Source organism: Brassica rapa, chromosome A02 (genome assembly GCF_000309985.2).
Source record: "Brassica rapa cultivar Chiifu-401-42 chromosome A02, CAAS_Brap_v3.01, whole genome shotgun sequence".
Lineage (NCBI taxonomy): Eukaryota > Viridiplantae > Streptophyta > Magnoliopsida > Brassicales > Brassicaceae > Brassica > Brassica rapa.
In genome coordinates, this window is record NC_024796.2 from 13,117,208 (window position 1) to 13,134,080 (window position 16,873).

General features: G+C 31.8%; 3 protein-coding genes across 5 annotated transcripts; 2 read left to right on the forward strand and 1 right to left on the reverse strand.

Annotated features, from left to right (window-relative positions):
- Window positions 1-9,269: 9,269 nt before the first annotated feature.
- Window positions 9,270-10,039, forward strand: LOC103852917 (gibberellin-regulated protein 6). Its single transcript, XM_009129808.3, has 3 exons — window positions 9,270-9,423; window positions 9,505-9,532; window positions 9,627-10,039. Exons 1-3 carry the CDS (start codon window positions 9,328-9,330, stop codon window positions 9,806-9,808), a joined length of 306 nt encoding a protein of 101 aa, XP_009128056.1. The 5' UTR covers window positions 9,270-9,327; the 3' UTR covers window positions 9,809-10,039.
- A 281-nt stretch (window positions 10,040-10,320) lies between these two features.
- Window positions 10,321-13,585, reverse strand: LOC103852918 (protein IQ-DOMAIN 31). 3 transcript variants are annotated; one of them, XM_009129809.3, is made up of 7 exons: window positions 13,336-13,585; window positions 12,633-12,741; window positions 12,292-12,525; window positions 12,011-12,214; window positions 11,775-11,849; window positions 10,764-11,685; window positions 10,321-10,669 (listed from the first exon to the last, which is right to left on the reverse strand). In XM_009129809.3, the coding sequence occupies exons 2-7, from the start codon at window positions 12,714-12,716 to the stop codon at window positions 10,638-10,640; spliced, it is 1,551 nt and encodes a 516-aa protein (XP_009128057.1). In that variant the 5' UTR covers window positions 12,717-12,741; window positions 13,336-13,585; the 3' UTR covers window positions 10,321-10,637. The 3 variants fall into 3 exon arrangements, with proteins under 3 accessions (XP_009128057.1, XP_009128058.1, XP_033140099.1); XM_009129810.3 differs by having other exon boundaries at window positions 13,246-13,477; XM_033284208.1 differs by lacking the exon at window positions 13,336-13,585 and adding an exon at window positions 13,072-13,091.
- A 1,305-nt stretch (window positions 13,586-14,890) lies between these two features.
- LOC103852919 (tRNase Z TRZ1) lies at window positions 14,891-16,654 on the forward strand. Its single transcript, XM_009129812.3, has 8 exons — window positions 14,891-15,272; window positions 15,344-15,506; window positions 15,585-15,655; window positions 15,736-15,831; window positions 15,918-16,031; window positions 16,107-16,175; window positions 16,253-16,327; window positions 16,416-16,654. Exons 1-8 carry the CDS (start codon window positions 15,072-15,074, stop codon window positions 16,488-16,490), a joined length of 864 nt encoding a protein of 287 aa, XP_009128060.1. The 5' UTR covers window positions 14,891-15,071; the 3' UTR covers window positions 16,491-16,654.
- The last annotated feature ends 219 nt before the right edge of the window (window positions 16,655-16,873 follow it).

Below are 16,873 nucleotides of genomic sequence, written 5' to 3' on the forward strand. Positions count from 1 at the left end.
GATAGACACGTTCTTGAATCTATGTCATGAGGTACGAGGAAATGAAAGAAGACCCTCATGCTCAGCTCAAGAGACTTGCAGAGTTAGCTTTTACGAGAAGGGACCTTGTTCTGATTTGTAGTTTCTTTGATGCCTTGTAATAAAAGTAATTTCTGCACTTCAATTTTTATGTTCCTTGGATATTTTTCTTCTCTTCATGTATGATTAATAACAACATTCACTTGCTACTTTCATGTTAAAGTACTGATGATATATGTGTGTCTAATCTCGATTAGGTTTTACCAAAACTGAATTTATGTATCCAAATGACGTCTATAAATAATCATAGTTAAAATAATACCCAAGAAAAAATAAAGAATTTAAAAGGGAAGAACACATGAAAATGAATATGCAGGAGACAATCAACATGAGTTTGACGAGGAGATAATGTGCTCATGGTAGATGAGCTTAAATAGTTCAATAATCATTATGAACAATTGAATAGTAATGTTACCAAAAAAAACAATTGAATAGTAGATACCATTTTCAAAAGCACGAGGTAAATCAAACCAAAGATGCCTAACTATAATATACATATATAATCTGATTTGAAAGCAAAAGTCATTCCCTTTCTCCTTTTTTAATTATAACTAGATTTCCACCCGCACAACCGTGCGGGTATATATTTTCACATTTATATATATAAATATTTGTTTTACATAATTATTATATATTTTTATTGTTACTCACATATTTAATTGTATAACTATGCCAAATATAATAATTTTATAGTTTTCATGCTGTAAATTAAAATCATCACATATATATGTTGCTTATTATATATGTGTCCTATTGAATTTGCGTTTGATTACTAAACTATATTTTTTAATGCATGAAATACATATGTGAAAACAATTTTGTATTTAATTTATTATAATCACGATCCGTAATTCAAATCGCTAGATTTTTTAGTAATTTTTTTTAATGTTTATTAATTTTCTATAATGAATTACTGTATATTAAAAAGTTTAAGATAAGATAAATTTTTATACATGTATTATATAGTTTACTAATATTAACCCGTTTTACCAACATATTATATTTTTAGCATAAATATTTTATATTTATGAAAATAAAATATGTGAACTTATCAATTTAAAATAATTTTATCATATTTTTTTCAATATAACGTTTTTATTTTAAAATGATAGATATTATTATAAAATTGATAAAATAGGATATAATTTTATTCTTTTAGTAACATTTCATTACTAATTACAAAATTAGTTGAAAATATTTATATTCAATTTATGACAATTAAGATCTTATTATAATCTTTTTCAAGAGATTTGTTAGAATTTTAATTTTTTTTTTAAAAAAATAAAAGATATAAAAGATATTATGATTAAAGTAGTTAAAAATATTATATATATTAGCATTAGTGATATACATTTAATAGAAAATTTAAATGATTTTCCAAATAAAAATATCACTCATCAAAAAATCATGATTTTTATTTTATTAGAAAACAAATTTGAAAAAAATAAAATAGAAATAAATATTTATTTCTAACAAAAGCTTTAAAAATTATTAGTAAATGTTTTTTTGAAATTAATTAATTTCATTTTATTTACATTTTCGTTTATAAATCAAAACTATATTCAATTTTAGTTTCTAATTATATTTTATGATAATTTAAATTAAAACTAACTAATTTTCAAAAGTAAATTTAAAAAGATTCTAAGAAGATTTTAAAAAGATTTTGTTAGAACATTTTAAATATATTCATTTGTATTTCAAATAAAAAGATAAAGATATTAAAAGATATAATAATGAACTTATGTAAAATATGATATTTTCTAGGAATGGTCCAAACTAAAAAAAAATCACACATGAAAAAAGTCATGACTTTTGTTTTAATATATTAGATTATCGCCTCTAACGATGAGTTATAATTTTGCATAATTAATAATGACTTTGAGAATAAATCTGCATAAGTTGTAGTTGGGTATTAAAAATGCTAATTTAAAATACTTGAGGAATTAAAAACCCATTTTCCCTTATTTCATATGCGGTTTTAATCAATTTAGACCATTTAAAAGTCATACTTTTAAATGATTTTACCATTGTAATACAATTAATTTAAACTACTTAAAAGCCATATTTTTAAATGATTTTACCATGTAATACAATTAACTTACACCTCCTTTCATAGATGAAATATTTATATTTATTCATATCGTATATATAAGATTTCAGTCTATTGTTATTAACGTTTGTGTATTTTCCTGAGTTCAAAACTAATTTGGTTTATTATTTAAACAACTATAATAAATTGGTTTAATTAATCATTATATACCAAATTCTCTATTATATTTGTTTAAGTTAATTTGATTTCTACATATATTTCAAATTTAGAAATAAAACAAAAATTATGTAAATTAGTATTGTTAAATAATTTGATTTCTACATATATTTCAAATTTAGAAATAAAATAAATTTTGTTTACAAAAATACCAAATTTATAAAAATCTAATAGTAATAATACTATATGCCACACAAATATTATTATAAAATTAGATAATATATAACACCAAATTATATTAATCGATATATTTTATTGTATAACAAATTTTTTTTAGTATTAAAGAAAATTTACACGGTCGTGCGGGTCAAAATCTAGTAGAGTTTAACCTAGACGATAAGGAAAATTCGATGTGTGGACCGTTTGTGATTCGAAAGAAGTTGCGTATTTTATTTTTAAAATAAACTAGATTTTAACCCGCACGTTCGTGCGGATATTTTTTCATTATATAAATGTATTTGATATTTTTACAAATATTTTAAATATATAATTTTCATTTTAGTATTACATATTGTGTAACTCTATAATATTATTGGTCATATTTTTTATTCGACATTATTAATATATAACATTTTCTCTTCATTTAAAGTAGGTTTGGACATTAAATATGTAACCCAAAGTTTGTACCAAACGCAGAACAAAAAAAAATGATCCATACCCAGTACGAAATGTAAACAATCCCAGAGTAGGTCTTGTACGGTGGTACATCATATATCCGAACCTGAAGTGTTATTAGTCGAACCCGAACTCACAACCCGGAAAAGCAAAAAACTCAAAAAAAATCTGAAAACGATATGAAAGTCCAAATTAATCACAAATATAAATATTTGAAACATAAATATGTATTTCAAATATTCAGTTCTATATTTATTGTAAAATTATATATAAAATATATATTTAAATTTTCAATAAGTACATTAAATATCCAATTCTATATAAATAAAAAATTTCTTAGTTTTGCTTTAAAACTTTGGATTTAATTTCAGATATATCCAAACCGAATCCATATAACATGAATCGAAACAATATGAATGAGATCGAAATAATATATATATATATAAATTAATCTCATGAATTATTTTTTTCTCTTTTCGACCACCAAATTTAATTAATCTTATAAAAAAGGAAGTGATGGAAAATGGTAACAAAAATTAATATATAATTAAAATCTAGATTTAGAAAGAGTCATGTAAAACAAACATTAAAAAGAAAAATAATTAATTAAAATATACAGTGTAACTTGAGTTTGTGAAAAAAAATTAGTGAATAAATAATAATTTAGTGAAAATAACATAACATAATAGAAAAATCATAAGAACAAAAACTAAAAATAAAAAATTTAAAGTATTGTTTTTCACGTTTGTCAAACCTACGGCAACGAAAAAGCGTAAATCTAATAGAATTTTTTTTCTTTGTCACCAAATTCAAATTTAGATAAATTTACAGAAATCGAAAGAAATGATAAAGTCACAACAAGAATTGATATATAAGGAATACAAAGATTTTAAAAATCAGTTTGAAAATTAAAAATAACAAAATATAACAAATAAAAAATAGGAATTTAATGAAAATACATAATATAAGTTTAGTTTTGTGAAAAATTTAGTAAAAATATATAATTTAGTAAAAATATAAATGTAGACATCAAAAATTAATAGAAAAAAATCATTAGAACACAAAAGAGAAAAATCCATTTATAATATTTTTCACATTTTATCCTGCCCAAACCACAAAAGAAAATCTCACATGTATGTTTTCCTCCTTTGTGGTCACAAGCTCAAGTTTAGAGAAATAAAAACGAAAATTATGGCAAAGTACAACCAATGTCTAATACATAATCAAAACAGTTTTTTAATAAAAAAGTTACAAGATCTTATAAATGAAATAATGAAAATATTATGCATGTTACTATCACTAAGACATTGTCAAACACTCATAAAGAAAATAAAATGGCATCATAACACCATTTCTCGCACTTTGAAAAACACCATAACGAAAGTGGGCATTATTTCACAAATATCACTATTTTCTTGAATAAGCGTCACAGCTGATTTTAGCAAAGGCCGCACAAAACTGCCATGTCTGTCAATCTACACTTCATTGACGATCTATCCACTAAAATCATTGCACATATACAACGACTTAATAACATGATCTCTCTCGACCGACAACTTTAAAGCTAATTACATTCGAGGCATAGAAGAACATTTTCAAAACAACAAAACTGATATATATGAATACAACAACAATAAAAGGTTTGTATGACAATGACATTTACCTGTACAACATAATGATATTATAAAATAAAAAAAAAGAGTTTGAGATAGTCAAGTATACTTGGATAATTTAGCAAAAAAAAAAAAGTATACTTGGATAAGATTGGATGGAACTAAGCAAAACTTAAGTGGACCAATGCTGGAAATGTATCAAGAAGTCGCTTCATAAAGTTAGAGTAACCAGATTACTATGTTAGTTAACAACTTATTGAAACACAAAACAACAATTACATGACAACATCACAGTGACAGTAATCTTAGCAACATGGAAAAGTTTAGTTTCAGAATTTAAGAAAGAGATGCAAGACTACTATGCCCAATTACTTATGGAAATATTTAAAAAAAAATCTAATGATTTCAAATTAAAAATACTATCATAATCTGATTGTAACAACAGAAATTCAGATAACTAGTTGCAAAGTCCGGATGAGTGATGCAATATACAAAAAACCGACAAAAAACATATAAGAGTAGACATAACACTAGATTGCATAAAATAAATAAAATAGTTACATCATCTACACAAAAATAAAAAATGTGTCACCAAATATCACAATTCTGACATTATGCAAATTAGTCAACTGTAGCGAGTTGGACTATCAATATTTTCAGATTATATATACACAAAAATAGCATGAAAATAATGATTTTAAAAACGTATATAATTAACTCTCTAAATCTAAAAAAAAGTATCATTTCAAACTCTTAAAATATAAAATCCCTCGCGAAGCGTAAATTTACCCATAGTTTAGTATAAACTACAGTTTTTTGCAAATCGAAATCACAAATTACATTAATTTTATAACTGAATGAGAAATATAGACGATCACTTTAGTTAAAAACAGTAGGGAAAACAAAAGAGTATTACATAATAAGCCAGGTGATTAGCAAATATGAACGTCTCATTCTCACAATAGTTGAATATTATAACAAAATATGCTCGAGACAATATATACTTACACATTATAGAAAAAAGAACACAAACTGTTAAAAATTCAAATGATAATATTCCAGTTTTTACAAAAGATAAAATCATAGATGTTAAAGTATATTTCTTTTTTGAAGTGTAACACGAGAATAATATGTTGTAAAATCAAATGGTAACAAAGAAACATGGGGATTAAGAAAGAAACATGGGGATTATATTGAAAAGACTCTTTGTTTCTCACCAACCGTGCCCTAGTCGTGAAGTTCAGAACCACATAAACCCTAAAATCAACTTATTTATGATGTGTACAGTCGGTATATTGTCTTTTATTCAATTTTTTTTTAATCGATATCAGAGTGAGACTAACAAATGATTTATAATCTCATTTTAGTTATTAGTGATGCAAATATATTCAAATTAGCTGCAGCAATCGAAATGACAAATTTAAAGACAAACCGTCGCGCATTGGCACACAATGATTAAAATAAATTTGAAATATTTAAAATATACAAAAGTTTTAAAGATTAAGACTATGAATGAGAAAATACTTAGAATCATAAATGTGAGATATAATTATTTATAAAGACCAAAATGCAAATAAAAAGATGAAACTTCAAATTTAGAGTTTTGAATTGAGTATTGAAATTTCAAATATGAAGTTTAACTTCTTAAAACTCTAAATTTGAAGTTTTTAAGTTTTTTTTTGGAGAGCAAAAAATTCTATATTTGAAGTTATAGAGTTTCTTTTAGAGATGCTCTAAACATCAGATCTACTTTCTGAATGTCTCCCTGTATGTCACTTCCTTCTGTATTCTTCTCCATTTCTTCCTTAAAATATCGCAACTTTGTTTAATTTAGGGTTGCCTTAATCGTCATTTGGAGTACTTTATTGTTTATCAAAAACAACCATATCCATTCAAACATTGATAAATTATTTTATAATATGGACTTTTAGAAAGCAAGTAATGGGGTTTTAATGTTTTCTCTTTTATACTTTCGGTTTCGGCCTTTTCCATCAGAACTGAAAAAATCTTGAATTATTCGTCTCACTTCGGCTTGGGCCTTGTCCATGCATTGGTGAGAATTTTATTATATTTCTCCTTTCACATGAGTATTTATCAAATATTGGATACATACACAGTAGCTCTACAAAATTCTATGAGATAATTCAAAATTTATTCTAATCTATCTATAGTATTATTGAAGAAGTGATATTTCTTTCGTATTCTTCATATTTTTTTAGAAAATTTTGCTTGTTTATCTTATTCTCCATAATATATTTTTTATTTGTCATGCTCTTATGATTTTGACTGAGAAATCATCAATTTAAATTTATCTTTTTTTGAATTTAATTAAATAAGTAAAAATAAGAATTAAGATAGAAATCTACATATTTAGGTCGACCCAACCTTTAAATTCATATTTGTTATATGATATGTACTGAAATATACATCAACCAATTTGTTAGATGTTTTAATTAGTGGAAATTCTATCATATGTGAATACTATATGGCGTTGTTCGTAATTTAGTTGTTGTGCTTCAGTCTTTCTCGAAGAAAAAATATATATATACAGAATGCATTGGACGTCACTGTATTGATCAAAACTTACATTCAAACAAATAATACCAATGAACTAAGTTCCATCTCTATGTGTCATTTGGTTTGTTTCATATATTATAAGTATAACATGTAATGTATCCTTAGTACATATACATAAATAATTAAACAAGTAGAAGTAAGATTAATATATCTTTCAAAAATTATGTATTATACTATATTAAATATTTTTCTTGAGGCATTCTTTAAAATAGTTTTTTTTATAGAATATGTAGCTTAATGTTTTAACATGTATTAGTTTATTTTAAATATCTAATTTATAGTTTGTTATAATAAAATAATATTATATTTGATTGCAGTTTACTTGATTTTCATCTTTATCAGAATATGAATATAAAGATGTAGGACAATTTTTTATCTATATCAAGAAATTTCTTCAAGTAATCTAATTAATTTCTTAGATATATCTTGATTAGAACCCTAACTTTATTATGTAATATATTAAATTCAGTATATTGTTGATTAATTTTGTACACAATGCAACTAAACCATACCTGAATAAATTTATATTATATCTTAGTAATATAATAGAATCTTTTCAAACTTACTATTTTCTGAATTTGACATAAATACTATATATATATATATTAAAACTCATATATCGTAGTTTATTTTTTGAGTTTTTCATAAATATGAGATGCATGTGTTAAGATGATTAATATAATGTAATAAAATTTAATATTATTCTTACATTATTAATCAATAAAAAATATCTATCAATTTGTATCAACAAATTTAATTTATCGAAATTGTTATAAATTTTAAATATATAAAAAATTTACTTACCGCAAATAATATTCAAATGGTATTATTCGCGATATGTGATAATAAGGATTCATTTAAGGAATTAATATTAAGATTCCATACTAAAAATCATCCTTTTTGGTGTGCTAGCTAGTCTTTCTTTTTCTTTGGTGGAAGAGAAATTGTGAAAGCGCATACGTACCAAGTAGTCCGATCCTTTTCAATTTCAATTGTCAATGTAGTAAAAAAGATGTCTTTCCACTAACAGTATGTTTAAACATAATTGCTATATATATCTTTATGGTCTTTTCATTTCATGTCTTTCTCTTTATTAAACTACATTATAAAACTATAACAAGTTTTAATCGTCAAGAACAAATACAACCAAAAATCTACACAACTATATAAGTATGTAAGAACTCGTAAACGCTTCAAAATTTCAGATTTAGTTATAGAACGATAAATTTTAAATATATTGAACCTTCTCAACAACGGTTATAGGTACAATAATTATACCAGAAAATGCAAACATGAGAAAAGTCGTTAAGTTTGTTGTAAGCATTTAGATCTTCCCCCATGTGAGTGCACATGGAGTCATGCATGCAAGAAAACTGCCTCTACCTTTTTGTCCCTCTCTCAATTTCTTCGTTTTATTTCCCACCTCTTAAGTCTTCATCATCTCTATATCCATCTCTGAGATCTAGACACGTGATTCCTGCTCTACATCGAACGGCTCTCCTTGATCACCTTGATAATAGATAAGAGGAAAAAGGCATGAATCCTAGCCGAGATTGCTCTTATCGTTCCCTTGTTGGTTGGTCCCAACCACTAGCAATGGAGATGTAACTGCTCCCCCATGTTACTCCTCTCTTTGACCTTTATACCCTTCATTTTATACAATTTAGAGTTGTCCCCAAAATTTTCATAATTTGGAGTGTAATGATATCAACTTCTTCACTTTATTTTCTTATTATCTTTATTGTTACCAAAACTAATGTTCGTTACAAAACACTGAGAGTTGAAACTATGTTTTTGTATGTAGTAGACTAGGAGTGTCTAATTGTTTTTGTTTTTCTCTCTTGAATTTGTTAGCCTTTTCTTTTACATTTGTATGTCAAATTAAATTATTGTTTTGTTCAACAGAAAGAAACTATTTTAACTTATAAACGCATTGTGTTTTAAACAAGCAAGTGGTAGGAACTAGTATCAGATATGGCAGCATATATGGAACTGTTATTATAAAATGGATTAAAAAGGCTTAAAGAACTACACACATTATTTGTTTAGTTTCAAAAAAAAAAAGAACTACACACACCTTCTATAAATAGCTGAGACAACTGGTAGTCACACACTCATAAATTTCTCAAACTAAGAACTAAGAGCTTCACTTACACATCTACTCTCTCAACGGAAGACATGGCAAAACTCATAACTTACCTTCTCTTTATCACCATTCTCTTCTCTTTCATCTTTCTCACTATGTCAAAAGAAACAGAGTACAATCCAGAAAGTGTAAGTGTTAATTAGTACTACAGTTCTCTATAGTTATTACAAAAGAGCTAAAACACACATTTTATTTTGTTTTGAGAACAGTATGGAGCTGGAAGTCTCAAATCATACCGTAAGTAAAAACCACATATTCATCTTGTTTTAATCTTAATCTAATATCTGATTATGAAAACATGAAACTAAAACTCGATGTTCACGACTAGCAGAATGTGGAGGGGAATGCACTAGGAGGTGCAGCAACACCAAGTACCATAAGCCATGCATGTTTTTCTGCCAAAAGTGTTGTGCTAAATGTCTTTGTGTCCCTCCAGGCACTTACGGCAACAAACAAGTGTGTCCTTGTTACAACAACTGGAAGACTCAACAAGGTGGACCAAAATGTCCTTGAGGAAAATGAGAGAACCCCAACCTATTTAGTACCTTTATAAAATTAATTCTAGTATGTTTTCAAAGTTATGATAAGGGAATGAAGTTAACTTTAGTATTATTTACATGTATTAAGTATCATCAATGTCATACTTCTTATAGAGTAATCTGTTTCTTTTCTATTTGTATCTTGTAATTTTGTTGTATCCCTATACAAAAAGTTTATGTACCTTCAAATTAAGAAATATATTTGTATCTTGTAATTTTGCTTCGTCAAGATCGAACAAACCGCCCGTATACTGTGGTCAAGTGGTAGGCGAGACCTGTGAATGTGTGCTAAAATATTCGGGTTAAAACATTTTAGATCGAGCTTCCATTTGAAGATACTCTAGACTATTCAGGTTTCTCTGTGCTAAAATATTCGGTTAAACATTTTCTGGGTGAATCTCTTGGAAGGAATAACAGAGGATCAGTGGAAGAAGAAATGGGAGAGACAAAAGAAGAAACGAGCATAGAAACTTCATCCAAAGTTTGTAAACAATGAAGAACATTCTTAAATAATCACAGATTCATATAAACATTAAAAAAAAAAACTTAAATCTGAAAAAGTAATTAAAGTTATGTAATGATAAAACCAGAAGAAGAAAGAACAAGTTCCACCACCCTTGTGATGTAACATTATCCGGCTTAGGACACACTCACAATTGCAGATACTCAGCAGCCAACGGTAACAATTGGCCAAAACATAAACACACACACAATCACAGACTTTAAATCTAAGCTTTTATATTCCTCATGTTGACAATGTTGCTATTGTAGAATCAACAACGACACCTTTCTGATGTCAGCAATCACCTCTTGCGCTCTACCGGAGTTGTCTTTGCTGCAAAAGTCAACAAGAGGATTAGATGCAAGGGAGATTTGGAGAAATCCAGTTTGATCTCATTAAGCATGTGTTGGTTTTTTTTGGCACTAACCAGATGACAGAAGAGGCTTCTCCTTCTTATTCCCGGTTTTGTCACCTGAGCTAGCGAGTCTCGTTGTTCTTGGAGAACTAGAGGTCATCCTGCCATTACCTGAAGACGGTAGAGAGTGACGCCTAGGAACATTGGCTTTCTCAGTCCCGTCTTGCTCAGCAGACTTTGGTGAGCCTTGCAGCCTCAGCTTTGCTTTCGCCGATTTAGTTGCTTGCATATAGCTTGGGATTGATGGACTAGTCTGATGATGATGCCCATTACTCTCTTCACGCTCGGTCTTGTTAGTAGCTGAACCCTTTCTCCTTGACTTCTGGTTCTCCTTCCCTGCTGAACTCTCTTTACTGTTTGGTTTGGTAGTTTTCTCTTCCGTTGCATCTTTAGCTTCACCAATTTGGTTGACCAGCGAGGAATCTAGTGCTTCATTGGTTTCCAATGGTCCAGGAGTGTGTACTTCCACCTCATCAGGCTGCTCAGGCACTTCTTGCTTCTTGTTTTCCTCAAAGACTTTCACAGCTTCTTCTATGGTTTCATGCTTTGTCTCCTCAACTTCTATATGAGGCACTGGTTGAGGTCGGATAGAGCTCTCAACGACAGGATTATGCACCTTCCTCAAGCCACGTTTAACCTTTTCAAGCTCAACCTGAGGATCTTCAACAGCAGGTGGTTCTACAGACTGGCTTGGAACTTTCCTGAAGCTGCGTTTGTGCTTACCAAACTCAAAAGATGTCTGCACTGAGGCACTCTTCTTGGGTTTTGCAGTTTCAGCCTCTGTGACTCTTCTCCCTATTGTTTTCTTAGGTTGGGGAACTGGTTTCCAGAAGCATGAGGCTGACCAGCTCTCTAACCATATGGAGCTTGAGTTTGGATTGGATGAATCATAGGGTATGTGTACAGGCATCACTTTTGGCGATGAAGCAAGAAGCTGTACACAAAAAATATCCATCAAGATCTTTAAAATTAAGATTAGAGGAGACACAATAATGTTAACTTAGCTCTATCAACAAAGGGTACCTTCAGAGCAAAAGCGTTGGCTGTTAGTTTCTTGATTCCAAGGTAAGCATCTGTAGAGTTCACAACCTTGTTCTCCTGACCATTTAAAAAAAAAAGAACAGTTCTAAATTAACGAGAGAAAATCAATTAGACGCTTTACAGTTGTTTCTCCACCACGACTAAGTTTGTATTAAAAGTGCAACCGTTCACACACACCAAGGGAACTTGATCTTACAAAGAAGCGAAAGCATCATTACCTGAAGCATCTTCAATCTGCATTTCCTTGCAACTTGAACTCCAATGTGAGAGTTTCTGATCTCTTTTCCTCGAGCAAGCGCTTGTAACTTGACCATTCCCATGACACAGCAGAGAGTTGAAACAGCTTGCCTCCTAACCAGGTGACCACGGATAAGTGCTTGTAGCCTTATTATGCCTTTGAGTGCCCAAAAGGCACGCCGAGCCTTCACATAACAAGTTCAGATCAGATCATATGCAAGGAAGAGAGCGGAGCCTAAATCCAAATAGGTGAAAATATTACCAAGTAACCTCTAAACGCAGCCTGGACCAACGTTGCTGCAATCTCTTGTTGGATTCTCTCTGCATCAGAGAGTGACTTGTCTTGCACAGGTGCAGCATTTTGAGAATCTGCTGGTTTGCTCTCAGGAAGATGTATTTCATCATCTGAGATCTCTTCAGGTTCTACATGCTGTGATACTACATCAGATTCTTCTACCTTTGCAGTAACCACTAGCTCGTTTCCACTCACAACTCTCTGCACATTATAACAGTAGTTAGACCAATTTAACCAAGTAAAGACTAACACTGAAGCATCTTCATCACATCATGTACAAGTAGAAAACTGTTGTGAAAGCGTGTTACCTCATATCCTTTGGAACCATTACTAGATTTAGAGGATTTCTTTCCAAGCAGTACATTTTTAAACCACTTTGCAGGCTTGCCCATGATGGTATGTAACTAAAAGACACACCTGCATTGTCCAACCAATTAAAAATTTAAACAAGGTTACGTCAGCAAAAGAAAGAATCATAGATCCACACTGAAGCGTATAACAATTCAAAATTTAGAAAATTTATAATCACCCATTTGTTTGATTAATTAGTTATAGCAAAAGAAAAGATGGCATCATTTTGTTATAATCAAACTCTAGTTAAAAAGATTTATAAAAAAAAATCTTAATCATTAGCAAAACTGAAAGAATCAAGAAAGGACATAAGGAACACAATGATTAACCCTAGAAATTAACAAATTTTTGGAATGTGACAAAATAAAAGTCAGGAACCACAGATCTGGAACATACACTGCAAGCAAGAAGAACCCTAGGGAGTGACTTCTAAAATCCACAAACACAATACTTGTTGCTCCAACTGAACAACAAAAACACACACACCGACAGAATCAAACAACAAAACACCACTCTCTAGAATCAACACTACTCGAACAATGTCCTAAAATGTCGGTTCGAGTTAAGTACCCGGTCGGATCTCTGTTCTAACACCCCGAGTTCGATTCCGACAAGGAACAAAAACAACAAAGGAGAAGAAGAAGAAGAAGAGGGATGTACCCGTGAGGGAGAGAGCTAAGATGTTTTTTTAGTTAAATGCTTCTTCTTCTCTCTATTCCTCTTCCCGGAGTACTATTCATCTTTGGTTCTAGCTTCAGTGACCACAAGGTAAGAGAGAAATATTTATATTTCTAAATTTTTAACCCACAAAAAGTAAGCGCATCTCCAGAAACTCCCATCTTACGCCTTTCATTTTCATCCGTTGGATCATCTTCCATATTTAGTTCATTAATTTACTTTCGACAGCAAAATAAAATCAAAATTCAGAACTTGAAGGAGGGAAACCTTTTTTTTTTTTTTTTCCATCAATAAGTTTTTATATTAAAGGAATCGGGCCAAGCCCAGAAAGCATATTACAAAAAAACCCACTAAAAAACTAACCCGGACTAAAATTCGTTATCCAAATGGGCCCATTACATCCGGCCCAACTTGGGGAAACCCTAAAGTCATCGACTCTTGGAAGCGGCCGCCTCGCGTGACGTCCTTTTCGATGCGAGGACACGTGTTTCCATCCTCGACTTCGAGGTTACACGTGTCGCAGGATCGTCTCTCCATCACTGAATCACGTCATCGCCGGCGCTCTAACCTTCGGAACACCGGAGCAAACCAGGCGTCTATCGCTCCTCTAGTCATCACCGCCATCATCTTTTGGGTTCTAAAAACGGAGAGAATCAATCGCCGCGGCGAGATCTCATCCGTCGTCACCGTTAACCGCATAACCCAAAGAAAACCGTCGCATGCATCATACCCTTTCCACCGGAGAGCTTCACTCTCCTCCGACGAGAACATAACCGAACAACACATCTAAACCGCAAAATTAAAAGACTAGCGAAATAAAACCCTAATCGTACTAGGAACCGGAAGCCGGCGGCGCAAGGCTGTGGAAGCCTTCACACCCCGGGAACTAGAGCCGACGACGGCGGAACTGAAAAAGCTTCCCCGCCACGGAGACAAGGACCGGCGGCGACGGAACTTTGAAAGCCTCCGTCTCCCGGAGAAAAGGAAACAACTACCGAAGTCTTCACCGCACCATCCTTCCCGCAGCCGCGTCGTGACTCCAAGACCAAAACCCGCGAGCGGTTGATGGCTGACCAGAGTTCCGACAAACGGAAACCGGAGGAGACTAAGAGGAAATAGGACATGCAACTTAATCTAACAGAAAAAAGGTTTCCGGCGGCGGCACGGACGCTCACGCGCCGACCGACCGCCGGATCCCCTTAACAAAGCTTTTCTCTCTTTCTCTCTCTCTCTCTTGCACGTTTTTCCTCTAGGAGGGAAACCTTTTAAAAAGATATTTTAATTTGTGTATGAGTCGTACAATTTAAATCACTTCAAATATTTTAAAAATTGTTAATTAGTGAAGAAAGCGTTACAGATTTCTTTTCTAACGAATTGAAATAGCTTCACATTGTTCGGGAGCAAGTGTAAGATTGCCGCGACGTTCATCTGAAGCATTCGTATTATATTTACAATAATACCCTTCTTCTTCTATGCGCATCGGGAATTTCATAAGGCCCACCACGCGTAGACCTCAACCGCTCGCTGTAGTATCGTAATTATGGAGGCTAACTCTTATGGGCCTTATGGGCCTTATGGGCTAAAGCCTAATCAAAAAGAGTGAAGAAACCTGATTCTAATCATCATACTGTAAGCAAAAAGCTTCTGCGACTTTTCATCGAACACCTTGTGCTCAATTCCTCAGGAGAGAAAGATTCAAAGTCAGCAGAACAAAGTTAATGGAGAGTGAGACGGAGACGAAGAAGAAGAAGCATCTAATGGAAATCGAAGGCTACCCAATCGACGGACTATCCATCGGAGGTCACGAGACTTGCATCATGTTCCCTTCGCTCCGTCTAGCTTTCGACATCGGCCGTTGCCCACATCGCGCAATCTCTCAAGACTTCCTCTTCATCTCCCACTCCCACATGGATCACATCGTAAGACCAAAACCCTTTTCTTCCTTTAGTCTCACATTCTCAAAAGTTGTAAACTTTACGGTTTTCATTAGGGTGGATTACCAATGTATGTTGCGACTAGAGGGTTGTACAAGATGAAGCCTCCAACGATTATAGTTCCCACATCGATTAAGGAGTGTGTTGAGAGTTTGTTCGAGGTTCACAGGAAGCTAGATTCTTCAGAGCTGAAGCATAATCTTGTTGGCTTGGACATTGGTAATGGATACAACCCCTCTACCATCCATTGCAGGGGGTTTGGTTTTGTTTTAAATTTGGTCCACTTTCTTGGTGTAGGGGAGGAGTTTATTATCAGGAAAGATCTTAAAGTGAAAGCCTTTAAGACATACCATGTCATTCATAGCCAGGTGGAGTTTTCTCAATGTCTTCTTCTTACTTACTAATCGTTTCTTTGTGGGATTGACACTCTTTTTGTGGGATGTTGCAGGGTTATGTAGTTTACTCAACTAAACATAAACTCAAGCAGGAGTACGTTGGCCTTCCTTCAGATGAGATTAAGAACCTCAAGGCTTCTGGTGTTGAGGTTCGTCTCTGGTTTCCCTTATATTGCTAGCTCCTTGTGCAATAGTGTTTTCCTAAGCTATAAGCCTGAATGACATTGGATGGCAGATCACAAACAGCATTACAACTCCTGAAGTCGCTTTTACCGGAGATACAACTTCTGATTTTGTACTTGATGAAAATAATGCTGATGCTCTCAAGGCAAGGGTTCTCGTCATGGAGGTGATTATTTTCTCCTGCTGATTTATTTGAATTAGGACAATGTGCTTGATTCTTTCATCTTTCCACTTGGTGTAGAGCACGTTTCTTGATGATTCAGTATCCGTAGAGCACGCTAGGGATTATGGACATATTCATTTATCTGAGGTTAGGCTCCTCCTTGTCTCTTTGAAAACCTTGTTAGTCTCTCTGTCTCTCATTCTATCCTTACTTGAATACTGCAGATAGTTAAGCATGCTGAAAAGTTTGAAAACAAAGCAATCCTGCTGATCCATTTTTCGGCTCGGTATACAGTGAAGGTGAGTTTTCGTTGTCCAGTCCTGGTTGTCAAGTAGAGATAGCGTTACTCTTTTCCGTTTAGTAAGTGATATTTGTGAGTTTTCACAGGAAATCGAAGCTGCAGTTTCGGCATTGCCTCCACCTTTAAAAGGACGTGTGTATGCTTTAACACAAGGATTTTAAACAGTAGACATTCTTGCAGGTTTTGCACACTTTGGTTTTTCTTGTTTCCCAAGTTTTTGTATCCCACATTGTAAACGTTATATGTACCCTTGTTGTTGACTTTCTAAGATAGAGATGTTTATGTGATTTGCTAAATTAATAAATCCGTACAAATTTTAGTTTTACTGTTGACTTTCATTTTAATTTTAATGGCATGAAAAACTACAATATATGATCAGTTAGTAGCACTTGGATTATTTAAAGAAAACCAGAACTGAGGGAATATTATATAGAGTAAATTAGCTAAATAACCACAAAAAAGTTAGAAATTAGGTGAATACACATGATGTGACAAGTTGTGTGTCTAACAACTAAGGTATTATGTTGTGGGATTTAGGGTATTT

Coding starts and splice junctions, on each gene's coding strand:
- LOC103852917 (XM_009129808.3), top strand. CDS start 9,328: ATGGCAAAACTCATAACTTACCTTCTCTTTATCACCATTCTCTTCTCT. Junction 9,424..9,504: donor CAGAGTACAATCCAGAAAGT/GTAAGTGTTAAT, acceptor TTTTGAGAACAG/TATGGAGCTGGAAGTCTCAA. Junction 9,533..9,626: donor TGGAAGTCTCAAATCATACC/GTAAGTAAAAAC, acceptor CACGACTAGCAG/AATGTGGAGGGGAATGCACT.
- LOC103852918 (XM_009129809.3), bottom strand. CDS start 12,716: ATGGGCAAGCCTGCAAAGTGGTTTAAAAATGTACTGCTTGGAAAGAAA. Junction 12,215..12,291: donor CTGCGTTTAGAGGTTACTTG/GTAATATTTTCA, acceptor TGTTATGTGAAG/GCTCGGCGTGCCTTTTGGGC. Junction 11,850..12,010: donor GCAGATTGAAGATGCTTCAG/GTAATGATGCTT, acceptor TTAAATGGTCAG/GAGAACAAGGTTGTGAACTC.
- LOC103852919 (XM_009129812.3), top strand. CDS start 15,072: ATGGAGAGTGAGACGGAGACGAAGAAGAAGAAGCATCTAATGGAAATC. Junction 15,273..15,343: donor ACTCCCACATGGATCACATC/GTAAGACCAAAA, acceptor GGTTTTCATTAG/GGTGGATTACCAATGTATGT. Junction 15,507..15,584: donor TCTTGTTGGCTTGGACATTG/GTAATGGATACA, acceptor TTCTTGGTGTAG/GGGAGGAGTTTATTATCAGG.